This window comes from Lucilia sericata, unplaced genomic scaffold (assembly GCF_015586225.1).
Source record: "Lucilia sericata isolate MDLA Ls3-8-SP2 unplaced genomic scaffold, ASM1558622v1 Contig000375F_arrow, whole genome shotgun sequence".
NCBI lineage: Eukaryota > Metazoa > Arthropoda > Insecta > Diptera > Calliphoridae > Lucilia > Lucilia sericata.
The window spans coordinates 85001-102529 of NW_023994394.1; the positions used below are offsets into that span (position 1 = coordinate 85001).

Consider the following 17529-nt stretch of genomic DNA (forward strand, 5'->3'; position numbering starts at 1 on the left):
AATATTTTACGTGTATTTCATGAACTTATCCAAAAATTTACACAATTTTTACATTTTAACTAATATGACACCTTATTATATGACGACTCATTGACTTTTTGTATCCAATATGGTGGAATTACTAAATAATATACATATTTATACCCTACACCACTTTAGTGGGGAGGGTATATTGGATTTGTGCTGATGTTTGTAACATACAAAAATATTCGTCCTAGACCCACCTTAAAGTATACCAATCGGCTTAGAATCGTTTTCTGAGTCGATTAAGCTATGTCCGTCCGTCCGCCCGTCCGTCCGTCCGTCTGGCTGTCCATGTAAACCTTGTGCGCAAGGTACAGGTCGCAATTTTCAAGATAATTGTATGAAATTTGGCACGCACGTTTTATTTGACCTAAGGACGAAGCCTATTGAAAATGATTAAAATCGGTCCATTATTTCACATAGCCCCAATACAACAGAACCCCCCGAAAAGGGCTTCTGAGCTCATAATTATGTTAAATATACAGATATATCGATAAAATGCGGCACAACTAAGTTTTATAGAAGTCTTGATGACCCTGCCAAATTTCATAAAGATCGGGCCACATTTGACCCTAGCTCCCATACAAAGTCACCTTCAGAAAATTACTTGAATGTCCCAAATTAGCTTATAAACACAAATATCGCGATGAAATTCAGCACAATAAAATATTATGTCAATATAAATATATTCACAAAATTTTATCGGGCTTGGTCCATATTTGCCCCTAGCCCCCATATAAAGCCTCTTTCAGAAAATTAGTTTTTCATCCATAAAATGTATCGGAACAAGGGAATATTGAAGATACCCAGCAAAAATGTTCATTACCTAGTAATCTAGAAAGTAATATTGGAATCACGTGGAAACTAATTACTTTTGGGGTGAATAACTAATTATTTTTGTTCGACGAGGTTCAAATAATATGTACCTACCTTAAACAAATTAATAAATGGTTACTAATTTGATTACAAAAACTTTGCGAAATAACTAGTTACAAATAAACCTACAAATATGTTATGTGATAGCTAGTTATTTTGGGCCGACTTTGTATGTAGAAAACAAAAAATAAAAAAAATTCTCGGCCGGGATTTGAACCCAGGCATTCAGTTGCTTTCTGTGTTTCTCACTCCAGCCGCTTACTCGATGCTCCATTAACATGTTGCTTTTTGTGATTTTGAGAACGGCATTTTACAAAAATATATAAATGAATGTCATTTTGAAAAAAAATAAACAGTATCCAGCAGGGCTCGAACCACGAACCCCCTGTTTGTTAAATAAACGACCTAGACAATTGAGCCATAACAAATCCAAATTGTTTTGTTCTTTACCAGTAATAACCTATTCAGCTAAATGAAATAATGTGGATGATAATGAACACTCATTACCAAGTAATGTATGAAATAACTACTGGCTATTACCAAAAATTTCAGATTTTTTGCTGGGTAAATGCTTTATTATGAAAAATAAATAAATAACATAAATGGTGTAGGGTATCATATGGTCGGCCACGCCCGACTATAATTACTTACTTGTTTTTCCCTGATATTATTTTCCAGAAAAAAATTTTTGTTTTATTAGCTATTTGGTAATATAAACAACAAAAACGCAGTATAAGATGTCAATATTTGAAACTCAATTATTACAATGACATTTATTCATATATGCATGTTCATCTACATATATGTATATGTACAATATACATATATGTACATTAGGGTTTAATTGATTCTAAGAAAAATGTTATCATAGTATGAACTAAATTTTCATTTTAGGTGATGTTTTCACTAATTTACATTTTGGGGCTACCCTAATATACATACTTCTCTATATACTATATAAAAGAGTCGTGTTACTGACTTACTGATTCAACATCGCACAATCCAAACGGCTGAACATGGAGTGTTTTACAAACTTAATCCTCGAAAAAGTTGGTTCCTAAACGATGAAGGGCAAATAGTACGCTTTTTATTAGTACTTTCCACAAGGGAAGAAATTTGTCCACTATTTTATCGTTTTTAGCATCGTGCTTATTGATACTACTGCTAGTCATTACTTGGTATGTATACCTGATTCCATTTGCTACACAAAGCTCGTTGGTTTGTTACCATGATATGTTGTTTGTTGTCTGTGAGGAAGTGAAAATAAAAATAAAAATAACGACTAAACCTGTGTTATCGACAATAATAAATAATTTATTGATGACACTGTATTGCCGACGTTTATAACAAAAATCTGGCAACCACGCAGTTTGTTTTTTATTTATTTCACTTTGTTGTGTTATTTTCTAATTTCTTTCATTTTTTGACATTCTTTTCATATTAGTTTTTTTATCGATTGTGGTGATTACCACATTCGACAAAAACAGATAATTGTTATTTTTCGTTTAGATCCTTTGTAGTGGAAAATTTTGATATAATATGTGTTAAAAACTGTAATTGGCAATAGAAACAGTGATCGAGGAGTGGAGGTGTATAAATTTAACTAACAACCAAAGAATTAACGACAACAATGGCAATGCTTACCCGTTTAACAAGTAGTGGAGCAACCACTGCTGCTGTGGCAGCTCCAGGTTCACCAAAAGCATTGCAACGTTTCCAAAACTGTGTAGCTTTTCTATGGCCAGCTTTGCAGTCTAGCGGCCGATCTACTAATGTTCAACGAAAGTCTACACAAGTCGATGCCATCGATAGTTTCACCAATGAACTGGTGGAGCGTAAAAGCAAAAAGTGGGAAGAGTTAAGAGAAAGTTTAATGAAAAAGAAGGAGGTCGGTGGTGAACCAACTTTAACCGCTAGTCAACAACAAACCCAAACAAAGGCACCAGTAAGCACAACCAGCAGCTTTGCTCAAAGTTTAGGTCTAATGTCCAAGGCTGTTATTAATGATCTACATGCTATACGTTCGCCCGAACTGGGTCTCGATATACGTTCTTTATCACAAGCTCAACTTGACAATTTGCTCATGTCCACTTTGGAAATAAAAAACAAAGTGGATTTTTTATATTTGGTGCGTCAATGTATTCGTTGGCAACAATTGCCCTCCAACGAAGTGTTGATATCGTGTCTCAAGTATCTTTCGAGTTTGTCACGTATCCAACAAATCGAATCATTTGCTGAGATTTGCAAAAAGCAAAGCCATCCATTATCGAAAATTTACGCAGATTTGGCACCATTTAAAGCTATGGCTTTGTGGCGGAGTGGTGGTGCCGATATTGCTCTGATGACTCTACATCGTGGCTACGAGTCCGGGGCTGTTACCGAAGATGGCAAGCGAATGATGAGAGCGGCTTTTCGAACCATAGCCGAGGAAACTTTGGCGCAGAAAAGTGAAGCAGTTTTAGTGTCGTTAATGGAAGTGGCTAGATCTATATACAACACTCACAAGGACATTTTCGTTGTGGCTTGTGTGTGGAAGCAATGTTTTGTAAGTGATTGGTTTTGTGATCAAAAATCGGCAGCAGATTTGTTTGAACATTATGAGGAATTACAGCAGTTGGTGGCAAAAAGGTAAATGATTGTGATTCTGGAACAATAGGATACATTTGAAATGAACTGAACTAAAACTGAACTAGAACTGAACAAAAAATAAATTAGAACTTAACTAAACTAATACTAAACAAAAACTGAAATATAACAAAACTAGAACTGAATTAGAAATGAACTAGACTATATTATTGTTTAAAATAATAAAAATAGAAATATGTATGTAGATCAATTAAAATATTTAATATCCAATTTTCCTTTTAGATCCAGTTCCTTGTGCGCCTCTTTTCTTAGTCGCAATAATGTAGATGCGGTCCATCGTCTTATTGAAGTATTTTTACAATATAAACAACGTGATGCTTGCTCTAACTGTCTCAGTTTATTATTCAACTATCAATGTAATTAATTAACAATGTTTTTCTACAATAATTTTTAATAAAACATTTTTTCAATCCATTACAGATAATCGGAAAGATTTACGTGCATGTGCTGAAATAATCAAGTCATGCAGTGAATTGGAAATGCCATTAAATGAAGTACAAAATGAACAGTTCCTCAGTTTGTTTCTCAATCAAAATGACGACAACAAAGACTGTGGCAATGGCCCAGTTGTGCGTAATAAACCTGCTCAGAAATCACAAAAAGAATTTCAGTATAAATTTTAAGGATTCATTATGGAAGTTAGAATTATTTTTAACAACTTTTTACGGCACCATCCATAAGTTTTTGATTCTTAAGTTTTTTTAAAGGAGCAAATGGTTTACGAACATTTTTTAAATTAGATCTAGTCGTTATGAAGAGTAGTAAATCATATTCCTATAATGGGTAATACATTATACTTTGGGTAAAACAATCAATCAATCATTTAATTAATACGTGTAAGCACAAAATTTATTGTAAACTGTTACGTTGTGTTTTAATAGTTAGAATGAATTATTATTACTGACGTTGAAGCAATGTTTTATTATTAAATCCCATAAAATTATTAAATAAAAAAAATGCAAGTTTATTTAAATTATATAGTTTTAATCGAAAATAATATCCCTTGCTCTACTATGTATAAGTTTAAAACTTTTTTATCTACTAAACAAATTACAATTAATTTCTCCCTCTCTAAAGATCAACTTCATCAGCTTGGCCTTCATCGTCCTCTAGTTGAGAGGTATCTTCTTGATCTTTCTGCTGCTGTTTCGTTTGTTCATTTTTATCGTCCTGCTGTGATGATTCGTCCAGTATTTCATAACCCGAGCAGGATTCACAGCGACTTATTAGATGACGCATGCAGTACGGCTGCAAGCATTGTTGGCAACGTGTTTTTGTCTTGGAACCATTGCGGCTTTTGCAGCCTCTGCAACGTCTGCGAGTATCGTTTTCACGTGATTGCAATACTATGCCATCGGGTACTAATGCCTTTTCTTTCGATATTGAGCCCAGTTTTGCAGCTTCAGTAGCTTTTTTGGAGGCACCATTTAGCAAAGCCTCCACACTTTCCCCTAATATCTCGGCAATCTGCAACTTAAGCGGCAGAGGAAGTTTAATATTCAAATGTATGCGCTGTTTAAGTTGATGTTGAGTTAGGTAGAGTCCCAGTTGACGTTGAAAATCACGTTGTTCTATGCCAGCATCACCATTCTCCGAAAGACGGTATAAAGTCCAGGCATTATATGCCGCCACATCTAGCATGAAAAACAGATATTCCAAACTCCAACGTTGGTTTTTATTCACACCTCCATTATGTGTACCAAATATGCGCATAAACTGATAAGCATTTTGATTAGTGGCACCTATAGTCTGGTACAGTTTAGCTGAATCGATACGTGCAGAAAGACCATTAGTTACTAAATAACCCGAGGGACTGACTGTATCACTCAAACCCGCTACCAAAGTACAATCATCTTTGGCATACCATACATGAGGCACTTGGGAAGCATTATACAATTCAACGGGTATCTCCTTAGCTTGTGCGGAAAGTGCTCCCACCACTTGCAGTTGATTTTGTTTTAGCTTTTGCATTAAAGACATATTTGTAAAACGATCATTTAAACAAAGACAACGTCGTGTGCCCTTTATGTCACTAACTAATTGATATACTTCTTCATCTAGTGGTTGCACCTCATTTGCTACCAAAGCATTGCAAATATACATGGTTTTGGCATCACACATGGTAATCAAGCGCAAACCAATTGATCCCAATTGCTGAGGTAAAACATGATTAAAGGGATTTTCTTCTAATTGCGACAAGTCCAATATGTGCTCATCAATCGTGCAGAAACCACTGGGAGCATAGTAAGATCTACAATTTATAACCAACTTTTCCCAAAAGTTGGCAATTTCATCTAAGGCTGTCGGTGCAGCAGCCAAAGACTGCTGATCAGCACAACGTATACATTGGGACAAAAACTCAAAACGTTTAAAGGACATGGTGGCACGAAATATAGCATTACCTAGTTCCAAAGTCCAAAGCTCTTCAACTGGTCCGGGTTGTATGGAATTACGCAAAACGCCGCACAAATAATTTAAACCCAACCAGGCGCGTAATTCCGTTAAATCTGTCAATCTTTTCTGATGGGGCTCTTTCTTTTTGGTGGACTTAATAATCTCATTCGTGCTTTTCACAATTATATTTAGCATGGACACATCTATCAATAAATGCCAGGCCTCCAAAGGATTTGTAACACTTTTAGCCGGGCCCTTACCTACAGCCATAAACTCTGGCAAATCATCAGCTATTGGCGGTGCCAAAGGCACTTTACTCCATACTTGACCACTGGGCGCTCTTAATTCCGCTTCCAATTTTGCTTTTTTACTACGTCCTACTTTAACTTCCAACTGCGGCGTTTCCTGTTCATCGTACAGATAAGGTTTTAGAAAATCATTCTCTATACATTGCCAAGGAAATTCTTTCAATTCAATTTCTTTTTCATCCTCCTCCTGTAGGGGATCTTCGATACGTTCTTCATAGCTGACATTGGCATCACTAATATTTCCACCAAAACCGCCCATTACCTCCATAAATGTCTCACCAGCTAGACGATGGTCGGATGAGGTGCCAGCATCATCATCATCATCATCGCTATCTTGTTGTGTTTTTATATTGGCCAATATAGAATCGTCAATGGTAAAACTCATCATAAATTCTTTCTTTAAGTTTTTATAGAAAGCGAGTGGTACTTTTTTGTTACGTTTTGTGTATGTATGTAGATAGTAGGGTTAAAATATCAATACACAAAATCGTGACAGTTGTTTTAAACGGGTTAATGTTGTTGAATGTAAACAGTGACCAGTGTTGCTAAATAAGACATTTTTTTTTTCAATAAATTAAAAGGGTTTTAAATAAGTGTTTAAAGATAGCGGTTATACATACATATTAGCAATAGCTATTCTAAACAGATTTCTTCTTCTAACAAATTACTGAATTCGTACATAGGTATTTTAGAATAATTAACAAAGAAAGTTATCACCGATAAAAGGCAGCCATTTGAGAAAGGTATCAGCGAGCTTTCGACCGCACTTAAAGACTTTCTATTCCGGGGAGTATCCAATACCAGGTTGCTATTTTTTTGCATATCGACATTTTAAGGGTTACCGTTTTATATGTAAAAATTTTAACCTTAAAATCCCTTAACTCCGAAACTAAAATACAGTGGGTAAAGACGCCAACATATTCATTAACAGTATACAAATTCTCATAGGCTATGAACTATTTACTGACTTGTAGATAATGATTTGAGAAGATTTAGTACATTATGATTTTGGAAGATTTCTATAAATGACATTCTGACAATCTTCAGCTATACTCTTTATCAAAGCTTATTACCCAAATCCTATTCTATTTACTCATCAATTCTTAATACTTTTTTCGTAAGGCTCCATCCATTTCAAAATAAAAATTTGTCGATACCTCTGCTTACTTAAAATAAATTTTCTAGCAATTGATTTTTAATTCTAATATTTATTTTAAATATTTGTAATAGAAAAAAAGTACAATTTTAAAGATAACAAACTACATTGTTAAAGAAAAATGTTTAAATAAACATATTTTAATAGAAATTAATATATTCAAAATATAAACTAAAATAAAAATTCAATAATAATTTGTACGAGTGTTTTAAAGAAATAAAATAAAAATTAATGAAATGTCATTATTACTAAATTTACATTAAACGAATAATGTAGAATCCAAAGTATAGAAAATGTTTTTTTCTTCTTTTTAAGAAATTAAATGATGAAAATATTTAAATGGTTTAAAAGAAAACTTATAACTAATGTTAATAATAATATGATTATGTATGAAAGAAAAAAATTGTAAAGAAAAATACGAAAAAATGTTAATCTACCCAGTAGATTTACCATTTCAAAAAAAAAAAAATCATTTATAAACCACAATTCCAACCCAAGGTGGGATCATTTAATTGAGCCTGTATCTTTAAAATGAGACTATAAATACGTAAAGATGGTCCCAACTTGATGGGGAGTTTTTTAACAACATCGCTGCGTTTCAACAAAAGCAAAGAACGGCCATCAATTTCTTCGTCCTTAAACACGTGAGCTTCATTGGGAAAGTGTTTGAAAAAATATTCATACACCTGATCGACAGACCATTCCTTCACATCAGGAATATCATCGAAATTTTCATTGGGCGTATAACAAAGCACCGTAGAATCTGTTTTTAAAGGCGTATTTAGTGAAGTGGTTTCCACACTAATGGTATCGGGAGACTGAGTCGTAACCTTGGCACGTTTTTCCGGCGGAGGGCTGGACTCAACTGTTTCTGCTACTTCTTTTGAATCATTTAATCTTTTTTGCGATGAAGGAGAAGTAGAACTTGGTATTGCCTCGTTACTGGTTGATTCAACAGCAGAAGTTTTCTCATTTGCAGCACTGGCCGATTTAGCAGAAGTTGTTTGCACCATTGGTTCTCCCCCTCCTATAATTTCACGTATTTTCTTAACTGGTAGAGTGGTGCCATTAGTAATGTGATTGTAGACCTGACACTTGTTACACTTCCAATTGCGCTGAATATCAGTTTTTACAATCTTGGAGGGGAAGCAAACCAGATGAAAAGATTTCGTACATTTCGAGCAAGTGATCATTTCCTCTTCGGGATTAGTAAATTTATCATTGCATATTCTACAGTTACAGCAAAGATCACATTTGTAGTTACGTTGAATGCTTTCAAAGTCTTCGAAATCAACCTTTAAACAGAGTTTATGTATTTTACGCTGACACTCCTGACAAGTTATTAGGGGATTTTTATTGGCAAATACGGGACGCTTCGATTCCTTTTTCTTGCAAACAGTACAAGCATCTTTAGCTTTAGCTTCAATATGGTCCGCGATCGGCGATACAGTCGAGGCCTTTGTATAACTGGCACGCCTTTCCAACGAAGATGTCGTATTATGATGCAAAGCTCCTGCATTCAGTGAACGTTGAGCGCGTGGCAAGTAGTTGTCTGAGGGATCAAATACTGCTTTGGGTTTCTTAATACGTCCTGTCGTACGTACTAAGGGTTCATTATGTGAACTTTGTCCCGCAGTATTGTGATTATTGCTTACTTCCTCATTCATGTTGTTGGGAGACAAACGCATACGTGCAACTTTTTTCATGTTGTTTTCTGAATCAAGAAAATTACAATTTTATTTCCTTCTAAAAAAAGACGAAAATACTAATTTATGTCAATTAGCGCGTAAGTTAGATATGTACTTGCTTGGAGAAAGCAAGCAACAGTATTTACTTACCCTGTGTTTATTAAAATATAATTTTTGCTATATTACTATTACAGCTTCTTATTGCTTCACGTCAGCGTAATATTTAAGCTTTATATTTGCTTGGTTTTAGTTAATTAAAACAGATTTTGTGGCAAAACCTTTATTTTTATAAATAACTTAATTTGTGACAACTAAACCATTTTTGTTAGATGTTGCCATATCAACGCCTGTTTGTTTAAACATCAGGTAGCATTTATTTTAGAGTTGATAAAATAAACAATATTGCCACATATGTAAAATATAATTTTATGTTGCTTCTGGTATTTATTTAAATACATACCAGAATTTTGTTTAGAAAAGGTCTATTCGTTATGGTTTTAGAAAAATATTAAAAAATGGCTAAAAGCAACAAAAACTATAGAAAATTTATAAAAATATTTTTATGAAATATAATATTTGTAAACAAACCACTACAAAATAGTATTCTAAAAATAGACTTTCGAAAAAAAGACTTTTTGTCAAAAAATTACACTATGTATTTGTTTTCAACATCAGTCAAAAATCAAAGCAATTCAATAATATTCATATCTTTATTGCAAAATTTTAAAATCAAACGTTTTTTCATTTGTAACTATGGAAACAACATATTTTTAACATAAATATTGAAAAGTAACTCAAAAAGTTAACAAAGTCAAAAAGTCGATATTAAAAAAAATTAAAAAGTCGACTTTTCGTTTTAATCATATAATTATAATAAAAATATTTTTAAAGTAAAAGGTGAAAAAGACAAATATTTTCGAATAAAATATTTTAAAAACTAAAAGATGAAAAAATCGATTATTTTGACCCAACAAACATAATATAATGAAATATTTTTTAAATAAATGCGAAAGTCGATTTTAAGATACATTAATAGCAAATCTGAAGAAAACATTCGATTCAACTATAAAATTGTCATAACATATTTATGTCATTGTCACGACATTAAAAATACAACTATGTTATGAAATGCTTGCAAATAGAGTTGCCAAACTTTTCATATTTTATGTTGTTAGAATTAAAGCTTATTATAGTTTTACTATTCGAAAATACATTTGTTCCAGTATTTTATTATACAATGCTCAAATCAAAATTAAGTTTTTCTGTATTCGAACTCGAATTTTGTATAACCAAAGTCGATTTAATGTCTGCCTAACCGCCCGACCTTATACAGAACTATATTTTTAAGTTTTTACAGTAATGTCGAACAAGCTGTAATCTCGAAAACACATTTCAGTATCGAAATTAAACAAAATTTACTCTATTTCTTCGGAATAAATGTCCATTCATTCATTTCTAAACTTCTTCATCAAACCAAGTTTTCGAGATATTGTGCCTTAAACTCGAACAGATTGAACTTTCAGATAACATAACACATTTTAATAAATAAATGAATCTTCCCGCTGTAATAACGTCTCTATTTAGAGCACGATATCTCGAAAACATGATGTGATGAAAAAAATTCTAAAGCCAAATCTGTTAACAAGTTAAAGAGTTTTTTAAATGAATTTCAAATAACTGAAGAAAATAAAATTCCATCGATTATTATACACACAGTGCGAGTAGTAAGATTTAAAATACCAATAGGGAATAATAGTAGAAAACCACCACCTGGTGGACAAATTGTAAGCATGCGAATAAAAAAAAAACAAGAGACACTGCTGTTGTTGTTATTGACAAAAGTCAATGACCTTTAAACAAAAATTAACCTTGAGATAACTTTCCTCTCGCTCTCTCTCTCTAGCAAGCACACATATTCGCACTTGTTAATACAAAACCCTATTATTTCAGACCCATCCTCATCCATTCTTCCTCTGTTTTAATTGATAAACATATTAAGATTTTCTTAAGTATATTTTTTGTTTCATTCGTTTTTAGGCATCTTTAAGTGGATGATTACAAGATTTTTTTTGTTCATTATGTTTAAAGTTCTTTGATTTCATTTCTTTTTTTATAAGATACAGTAGTAATATTTTTAAATTCAGATTAATAAAATATCAAAGCATTTTTGTTTTTCTTATTTAAGCTGCCACAATTTGTAAAGAAAAATTAATTATATGAAGGTGTAAAAGCGGAATTGTATGTTTGAAAAAATACTTAAAAACTAAATGTGGGAAGAATTTTGTAAAAAAAAAAACGAAAAATAAGGGGAAAAAATAAAAAAATCTAGTTTGAAAATTGTTTAAATTTTTCTTCGTTTTTTTTTTTTTATTAAAGTATAAAATTTTTATTGGCAAAAATTTTGTTTAATTAAAGTTTTTCATCTTTATTTGTAGGTTTTCTTCTTTTTATTTTGTTTGGAGTATGTGTGTTTAACACGCTTCTCCTTCTTTACTACTTTTATTACTTTCTTTAAGGTCTATTCAATTTTCATTTATTACACCTAGTTGGTTGACGTTGTTTGTTTTGCATTTAAATATTGAGAGTTTTGGTTTTATTTTTTCTTCTTTTTATTAAAATAAATTCTTGGCGAAGTAAATTTTTGTTTTTTTCTTGCTTTTTAGGATATAAGTATAAAAAATAATAAGTTGGAATAATTAGACAACAACGACGACTTTTATTATTATAATAATAGTTGTTTGGTTGGTGCTGAAGTGTTTTGGAAAAAAACTATAAAGATGAAGACAACTCCTTTATATTACATATGATAAACATATTATATTATAAAGTTATTATTATAAAAACATACTATTTTAAAAATATACTTCAAATTGTATGTTTTGTTATTATTATTTTGTTTGTTTACATTTAAATGCAAAAGAAATTTGCAGCAACTAGAGTTTGTTTTTGTTTTATTATTTTAACAAGTCCTTTTTCTATTACTTCAATCTTCTAATTTGAATAATGTTGTTTTTGTTTGTTATTTTGTTATAGCTGTTGTTGTTATAGATGGTAAAAACACAACATATTTTTTATTATTTTTAATTTTTTTTATTATTGGTAAAAAAAGAACTCTTCTTAAGACACACTAAAACCACTCTACTTGTCAAGAGCAGTATTAGTCTTAGTAGCAATAACGCATTCTTCGCCGCAAGACTTGAGGACTGTACACTGTAAGGAGAAAGAGAAAAGGAATTAATATTTATTAAGCAAAAATATTAAAGCAGTTATATTGGGGGTAATTAAAGGAGACTTACCAAAAGTTCTTTGCCGTTATCGAAATCGTTTCTCAAAGAAATACCCAAATCACCTTCTGGCAATTTAAGATCTTCTCTGATGTCACCGTTATCAGACATCAAGGTCAAGTAACCGTCATCACTGATGTCGGTCAATTGGTAATCTTCTCTCTTTACATGGGGAACATCCATGTTGTGAGTAGATGGACAGATATCTTCATATCTGTAAAGGAAAATAGAAAAATAAGAAAAGTGTAAAATAAAAGCTTATTAAATGTCAATCTGTGATAAAAAGTTTAGTTAAGCTACCTATTCTTTTATCTGTCGACTAGTCTATGTATTAGTCATTTCGTAGTCTATGGACTAGACTATGGTCTATTCTTTTGACTAGCCTACCTATAGATTTGTCTTTTGTCCAGTCCTTAGACTAGTTAATCTACTTGTCTATGGACTATAAGCTATGCTATGGACTTAACTATTGACTAGTATCCAGTGTATAGAATTTTTACTTATTTTTAATTCTAAAGATTGAGGTCAAAAACGTAAATATACTATTCTTATTATTTTTAAAATATGTAGATAACCTAAATTTAATGAGATCAAAAACACTATAAACAAAGAAAAATATGTTTAAAAATTTACTATAGGTATTAATTTTTCCTAAACATACGATGATATATAGGTAGAATGTCCTCTAATAAAAATTATCAAACATAACAATCAAGGTTATATACATATGTATTAAACAAAACAAAAAAAAAAAATGAATGAGTCATATCTTCTAACTTGACCAAGTTTAAAATATGGATTTATTGCTATTAGTAAGTGTTATTGTGTCAACTTACTTCTTATTTGAGAAAATATCAATGCCAACCATGTGAACTTTAGCGTGACCGTGCTTGCCAGTTTTGGAAGTTGACATTTCAACAATCTTACAGGGTCTACCCTTGAGCATAACAAAACCGTTTTTACGCAATGCGGAACATTGCATAGGATAAGTTTGTGAAGCACCAGAATCTCCGGTTTCGAAATGATGATCTTCAATTTCAGCCATTTTTTATAAAGTACTTTTATTAAAGTTCAAGTTAAGACCCTGGTAATAAGGAATATATCTGCAAAATAAAAGAAAAAACAAAATTAATAAAAAAAAAAACATAAATAAAATATAAACAAATTATTAGTTAAACAAAAAAATGTAAATATTGACAAAAATGCCACGCCTCATTTATCACTTTCTCGATATTTTAATACTGGAGTGTGTTGTTATTATAAATTCTTTTCAACTTTCTTATTCACAATTCTCGAGACATTTTCGGTTCTTTCTTAATCAACCAATACAAATACAATCAAATGTTAAAATAATGAAAAAAATATTTTTTGCACACACGCTTTTTTTCAAATAAGTATAGAAGTGCAAAAAATTTAATGTACCACCAGAACACACACCACCAACACTACCTACAACAACAATACAGATACAGACTTCTGCTTGAAACAGACTGAAAACAAAAAAACTCAACACAGACAGACTGACCCGACCGACAACGTCATAACCTCTTTATAGTAAAATTATAAAAATATACATTTCTTTACAATTAATCGTTTGTTTAAACCTGTATTAATAAAGAAAAATGTTTGCCAAACACTTTAAATAACTTTTTTTCATGCCAATACTTTAATTTTAATCTCCGCAAATTATTATCTTAATTTTGCCAACAACAAAAATTTGTTTTAATTACAATTTCTTTGTTTCACACCAATTTTTTTTTAAAGAACTCACACCTCGCCAGTATTAATTATATGCAAAAAAAATAAAAAGATTTATTCAAAAGTGTTTTATTCACATTCGCACTGAATACAACTGAATCATGCATGTTTGCGAAAAAAAAATACAAAAAAAATCTGTCTCCTCATTGCGGCTCGTCGTCGGCTGCTCAAGAAAAATGCTTTTCTTTTTTCTTCCGTACACGCATTTTTTATTGTTGCCGAAATTTCTTGTTGCACTTTAATGAATTTTCACCATTTAACACATTGATTTTGTGGCATTTGTTGTGTATTTTCATTTTTTTGCATTTTCACCTTTAATTTTCCGGTATTTTTTGCTAATTTTTTCAACAAATTTATTTAAAATACTCACATGTGATTTTAAGGTTGTCGTAACCAAAAAAGAGGCGAAACAAAAAGACCCTGCTACAAAAAAAATATATCCGTTTAAACATGAACAATGAAAGCTCAAGCATTTGCTCAAGCACATGTTTGTTTGCTACAACGACAGTGTTGTATTTTTTAGCGGTTCACAGGGTTGCCATTTTCATAAAGAGTTGGCAACAAATTGGGGACAGTTTGATTTTAAGGAAAATTTGCAGAAATAACTGTTTTTCTAAATATTTTTTATATAAAATAGCAAATTTTCTGCTTTTTTATATAACAAATAGATTTTTATTGCTAGTTAGTTAGTTTAGAAGGTGGGATGTATGTTACATATATCCCTTTTCAGGCTTTTTTATATGTATAATAGCAAAATATTAAGTTAAATAGCGTTTTAAATGAAATTTTAAAAATAAAAGAGCATACAGAAAAAAAACTGAAAAAGGCGATTTAACTATCATTATTTTTGGAAATTATGATAGCGAAAACGATATCATAATTTTATGGAAAAACGATATCATAAGGAAAGGTACCATTTAGTACGTAAATACTATCGTTCTCGATACGAGAACGAGTATCACTTATGATATTTTTTATCACCTAAGTGATATCGTTTCGATATCGTTATAATATCGTTTGGTTTATTGGGAAAAGACAAAAATAACAAGCAAAATATAATAAGTTTTAATTTAACATAAAGAAAAATATTATTTTTCTTTATAATAATTATGATAGAAATGTAAATTCTTGAATATTAATTGGTAATTATTTGTTTACTCAAAATTTAATGCTTCCGACGATGTTGAAGGTGTATTTATATAAAAGATTGTAGAAATCTTATTAATATATTGTCATCCAATAAACCTTCATCAGCTGCAAATATGGCTTATGAAATGATTATTTTTCGCAACTTGGCATACATATTTAAAAAAATGTACTTCTTCATCTTCTGAAGACTGTGTAAATTCATTTTCAAGTGGCTCCTTTTCATTTTTCTTTGGTGTTTTTGCAAATATCTGCAATAGAAATTCATATAGGTATAATACAAAATTTATTTTATTATCAGTTTCCACTTACTACATTGTCATCGTCTTTATCGTCCAAAAATTTAAGTTTTTCGTAAAAAAGCCTTGCGACGATCCACTCCTCATACTATCCTTCACCTTCCGATTTTCTCGTCGGTATGAGGAGCGAGATATATTCGGTCTCTTCAACACCTAATCTCTTGTTGCCTCTGATATAAGTTCTTTCATTTTTGTAATAAAATATTGTAAGCTAATTCCTTTAATTCTTCGTTTTTATTCTCGTCGCCTTTTTAATACCATAATTCGGGATAAGCCTGGTATATGTCCAGAAACTCCATCCAACATTTTTTATTATTTTTCATTACTGTTGTTAAATGAAATGTTTACTTAATGGAACATTAAATTTAGGTGCACTTTTTTTAAAATACAATAATAATTTTCGAGCGTTTCAAATTCAAAAAAACCTTCTTCAGATCCCTGCGCCGACAAATATTAGCGGGGGCGGCTGACACTAATTATTAGATTAAAAATCCTTCTTTAAATTAAAATATATTATTTTATATCGTAAAATTCCGTAAATTTAGCGAAGGTATTCTGTAAATTTTGAAAAATTTTCGGCGGCGTCGACTTTGACATTTTGTTCGGCGGCAAGGATTATTTAGGTTTAAGCCGAATCGGCGCAAGTCTATGTCCTTCTTAAGCCCCCTTCACACGAGCACAAAAGTAATATGATCTGTCAAAATTTTGTATAGAAGAGAACGGATGAGATCGTCTAAACACAATATGTAATGAAATCATCACACATTGAGACAAAGTTTTTTCATCATTTTTTAAAATGATTCAAAAAATAAGCACGTCGTATTAGATCAAGGATGTATTCTTATGTAAACACATACGAAAAAGGTGAAACAGCTGTTTCCATCTTACTTTGTTATTGTTTTATACCAATCGTTTAAACCAGTCACGAGCAAAACTGAAATTCTAATGCACGCGTGCATAGGCCAAGAAATTCTGCTGACGCTTTGTTGACACACCTACACTATAAGCTTGTGTGTATTAGTGTGTCTGTGTTTTACTAAAATGACCACTTGTTTGTTGCTTTGTTACGATCTCAGAGATCAAAATCAAATCAGTTGCTGTTCAGCTTTTGTAGAAGCAAGATCACGTTGCGGATTTTTTTATGCTTATGATTTTTTCTCTTTTATTACACCTAGCAAAATGTTTGATATAAATTGGGAAAATGATTTCTTTTTTATAGAAAACATGGACGGTGAGGCACAATGCGTCGTATGTTATAAAATTATATGTAGAAAAGCTTTATTTTTTTTGAAAAGGCATTATGAAACTTGCCATGGACCCTTAAATGACCTTAGGGGACATGACAGAAAAGTAAAGTTGTTGCAATTAAAAGGTTACCGATCAACACATTGGTGACTTATTGCGTATTAAGGAATATAAAGGAAACATTGATTTGGATAGATTAGTTGAACTTTAAATTAAGTTCAGTTAATATCTCGGTAATATCCCTTAAAAGTTCGAAATCGAATAGAAAGTCGTGATTTTCTTAATGATATTTCAGTAGTTTTATTTAATACTACTTTTTAAAAATACTACTACTTTTCTTAAATGAAAAACTCTTTCCCTTTATTCCATTTTTGTTTAAAATGCCCAAAAGTTCATGAGTTTTTCTCGTCGTAAAAAGTATTTGCAATAGAAAACAAATTTCAAAACTTTTCTCAGTGTACCACCATTTTGTTATAACGTGCAGTCATCTCTCTGCTGCTTAACGCACACAAATATACACATGGTGGTATGTGTTTGCCCATGACTGGTTTAAACACAAAAAATATAAATCATACGACTTTTATTCTCTTTTTAGTCATACGGATGGAATTTCATTTTACTTTTTCATTAGACTTGTTGTACGTAAAGCGTGATCGTCTGAAGGGTCCTTTAGTGTTGTATTATTTTTAAGTTACCACCTTTTTT

The 17529-nt window shown here is 31.4% G+C and overlaps 4 protein-coding genes across 8 annotated transcripts; 1 reads left to right on the forward strand and 3 right to left on the reverse strand.

The window, feature by feature from the left end:
- The first annotated feature begins 2337 nt into the window (after positions 1-2337).
- On the forward strand, positions 2338-4519 carry LOC119604250. Its single transcript, XM_037956746.1, has 3 exons — positions 2338-3528; positions 3769-3902; positions 3967-4519. The coding sequence occupies exons 1-3, from the start codon at positions 2531-2533 to the stop codon at positions 4167-4169; spliced, it is 1335 nt and encodes a 444-aa protein (XP_037812674.1). The 5' UTR covers positions 2338-2530; the 3' UTR covers positions 4170-4519.
- Positions 4487-6767, reverse strand: LOC119604249. Its single transcript, XM_037956745.1, has one exon. The coding sequence runs from the start codon at positions 6634-6636 to the stop codon at positions 4618-4620; it is 2019 nt and encodes a 672-aa protein (XP_037812673.1). The 5' UTR covers positions 6637-6767; the 3' UTR covers positions 4487-4617.
- Positions 6768-7615: 848 nt separating this feature from the next.
- LOC119604247 (polyhomeotic-proximal chromatin protein) lies at positions 7616-9431 on the reverse strand. Of its 3 annotated transcripts, none has more exons than XM_037956740.1 (2): positions 9243-9431; positions 7616-9118 (listed from the first exon to the last, which is right to left on the reverse strand). In XM_037956740.1, exon 2 carries the CDS (start codon positions 9108-9110, stop codon positions 7878-7880), a length of 1233 nt encoding a protein of 410 aa, XP_037812668.1. In that variant the 5' UTR covers positions 9111-9118; positions 9243-9431; the 3' UTR covers positions 7616-7877. The 3 variants fall into 3 exon arrangements, with proteins under 3 accessions (XP_037812668.1, XP_037812666.1, XP_037812667.1); XM_037956738.1 differs by having other exon boundaries at positions 7616-9150; XM_037956739.1 differs by having other exon boundaries at positions 7616-9169.
- Positions 9432-12026: 2595 nt separating this feature from the next.
- LOC119604248 (eukaryotic translation initiation factor 5A) lies at positions 12027-14633 on the reverse strand. Of its 3 annotated transcripts, none has more exons than XM_037956741.1 (4): positions 14505-14633; positions 13213-13479; positions 12389-12590; positions 12027-12302 (listed from the first exon to the last, which is right to left on the reverse strand). In XM_037956741.1, the coding sequence occupies exons 2-4, from the start codon at positions 13419-13421 to the stop codon at positions 12231-12233; spliced, it is 483 nt and encodes a 160-aa protein (XP_037812669.1). In that variant the 5' UTR covers positions 13422-13479; positions 14505-14633; the 3' UTR covers positions 12027-12230. The 3 variants fall into 3 exon arrangements, with proteins under 3 accessions (XP_037812669.1, XP_037812670.1, XP_037812671.1); XM_037956742.1 differs by lacking the exon at positions 14505-14633 and adding an exon at positions 14447-14497; XM_037956743.1 differs by lacking the exon at positions 14505-14633 and adding an exon at positions 13799-13817.
- Positions 14634-17529: the final 2896 nt, after the last annotated feature.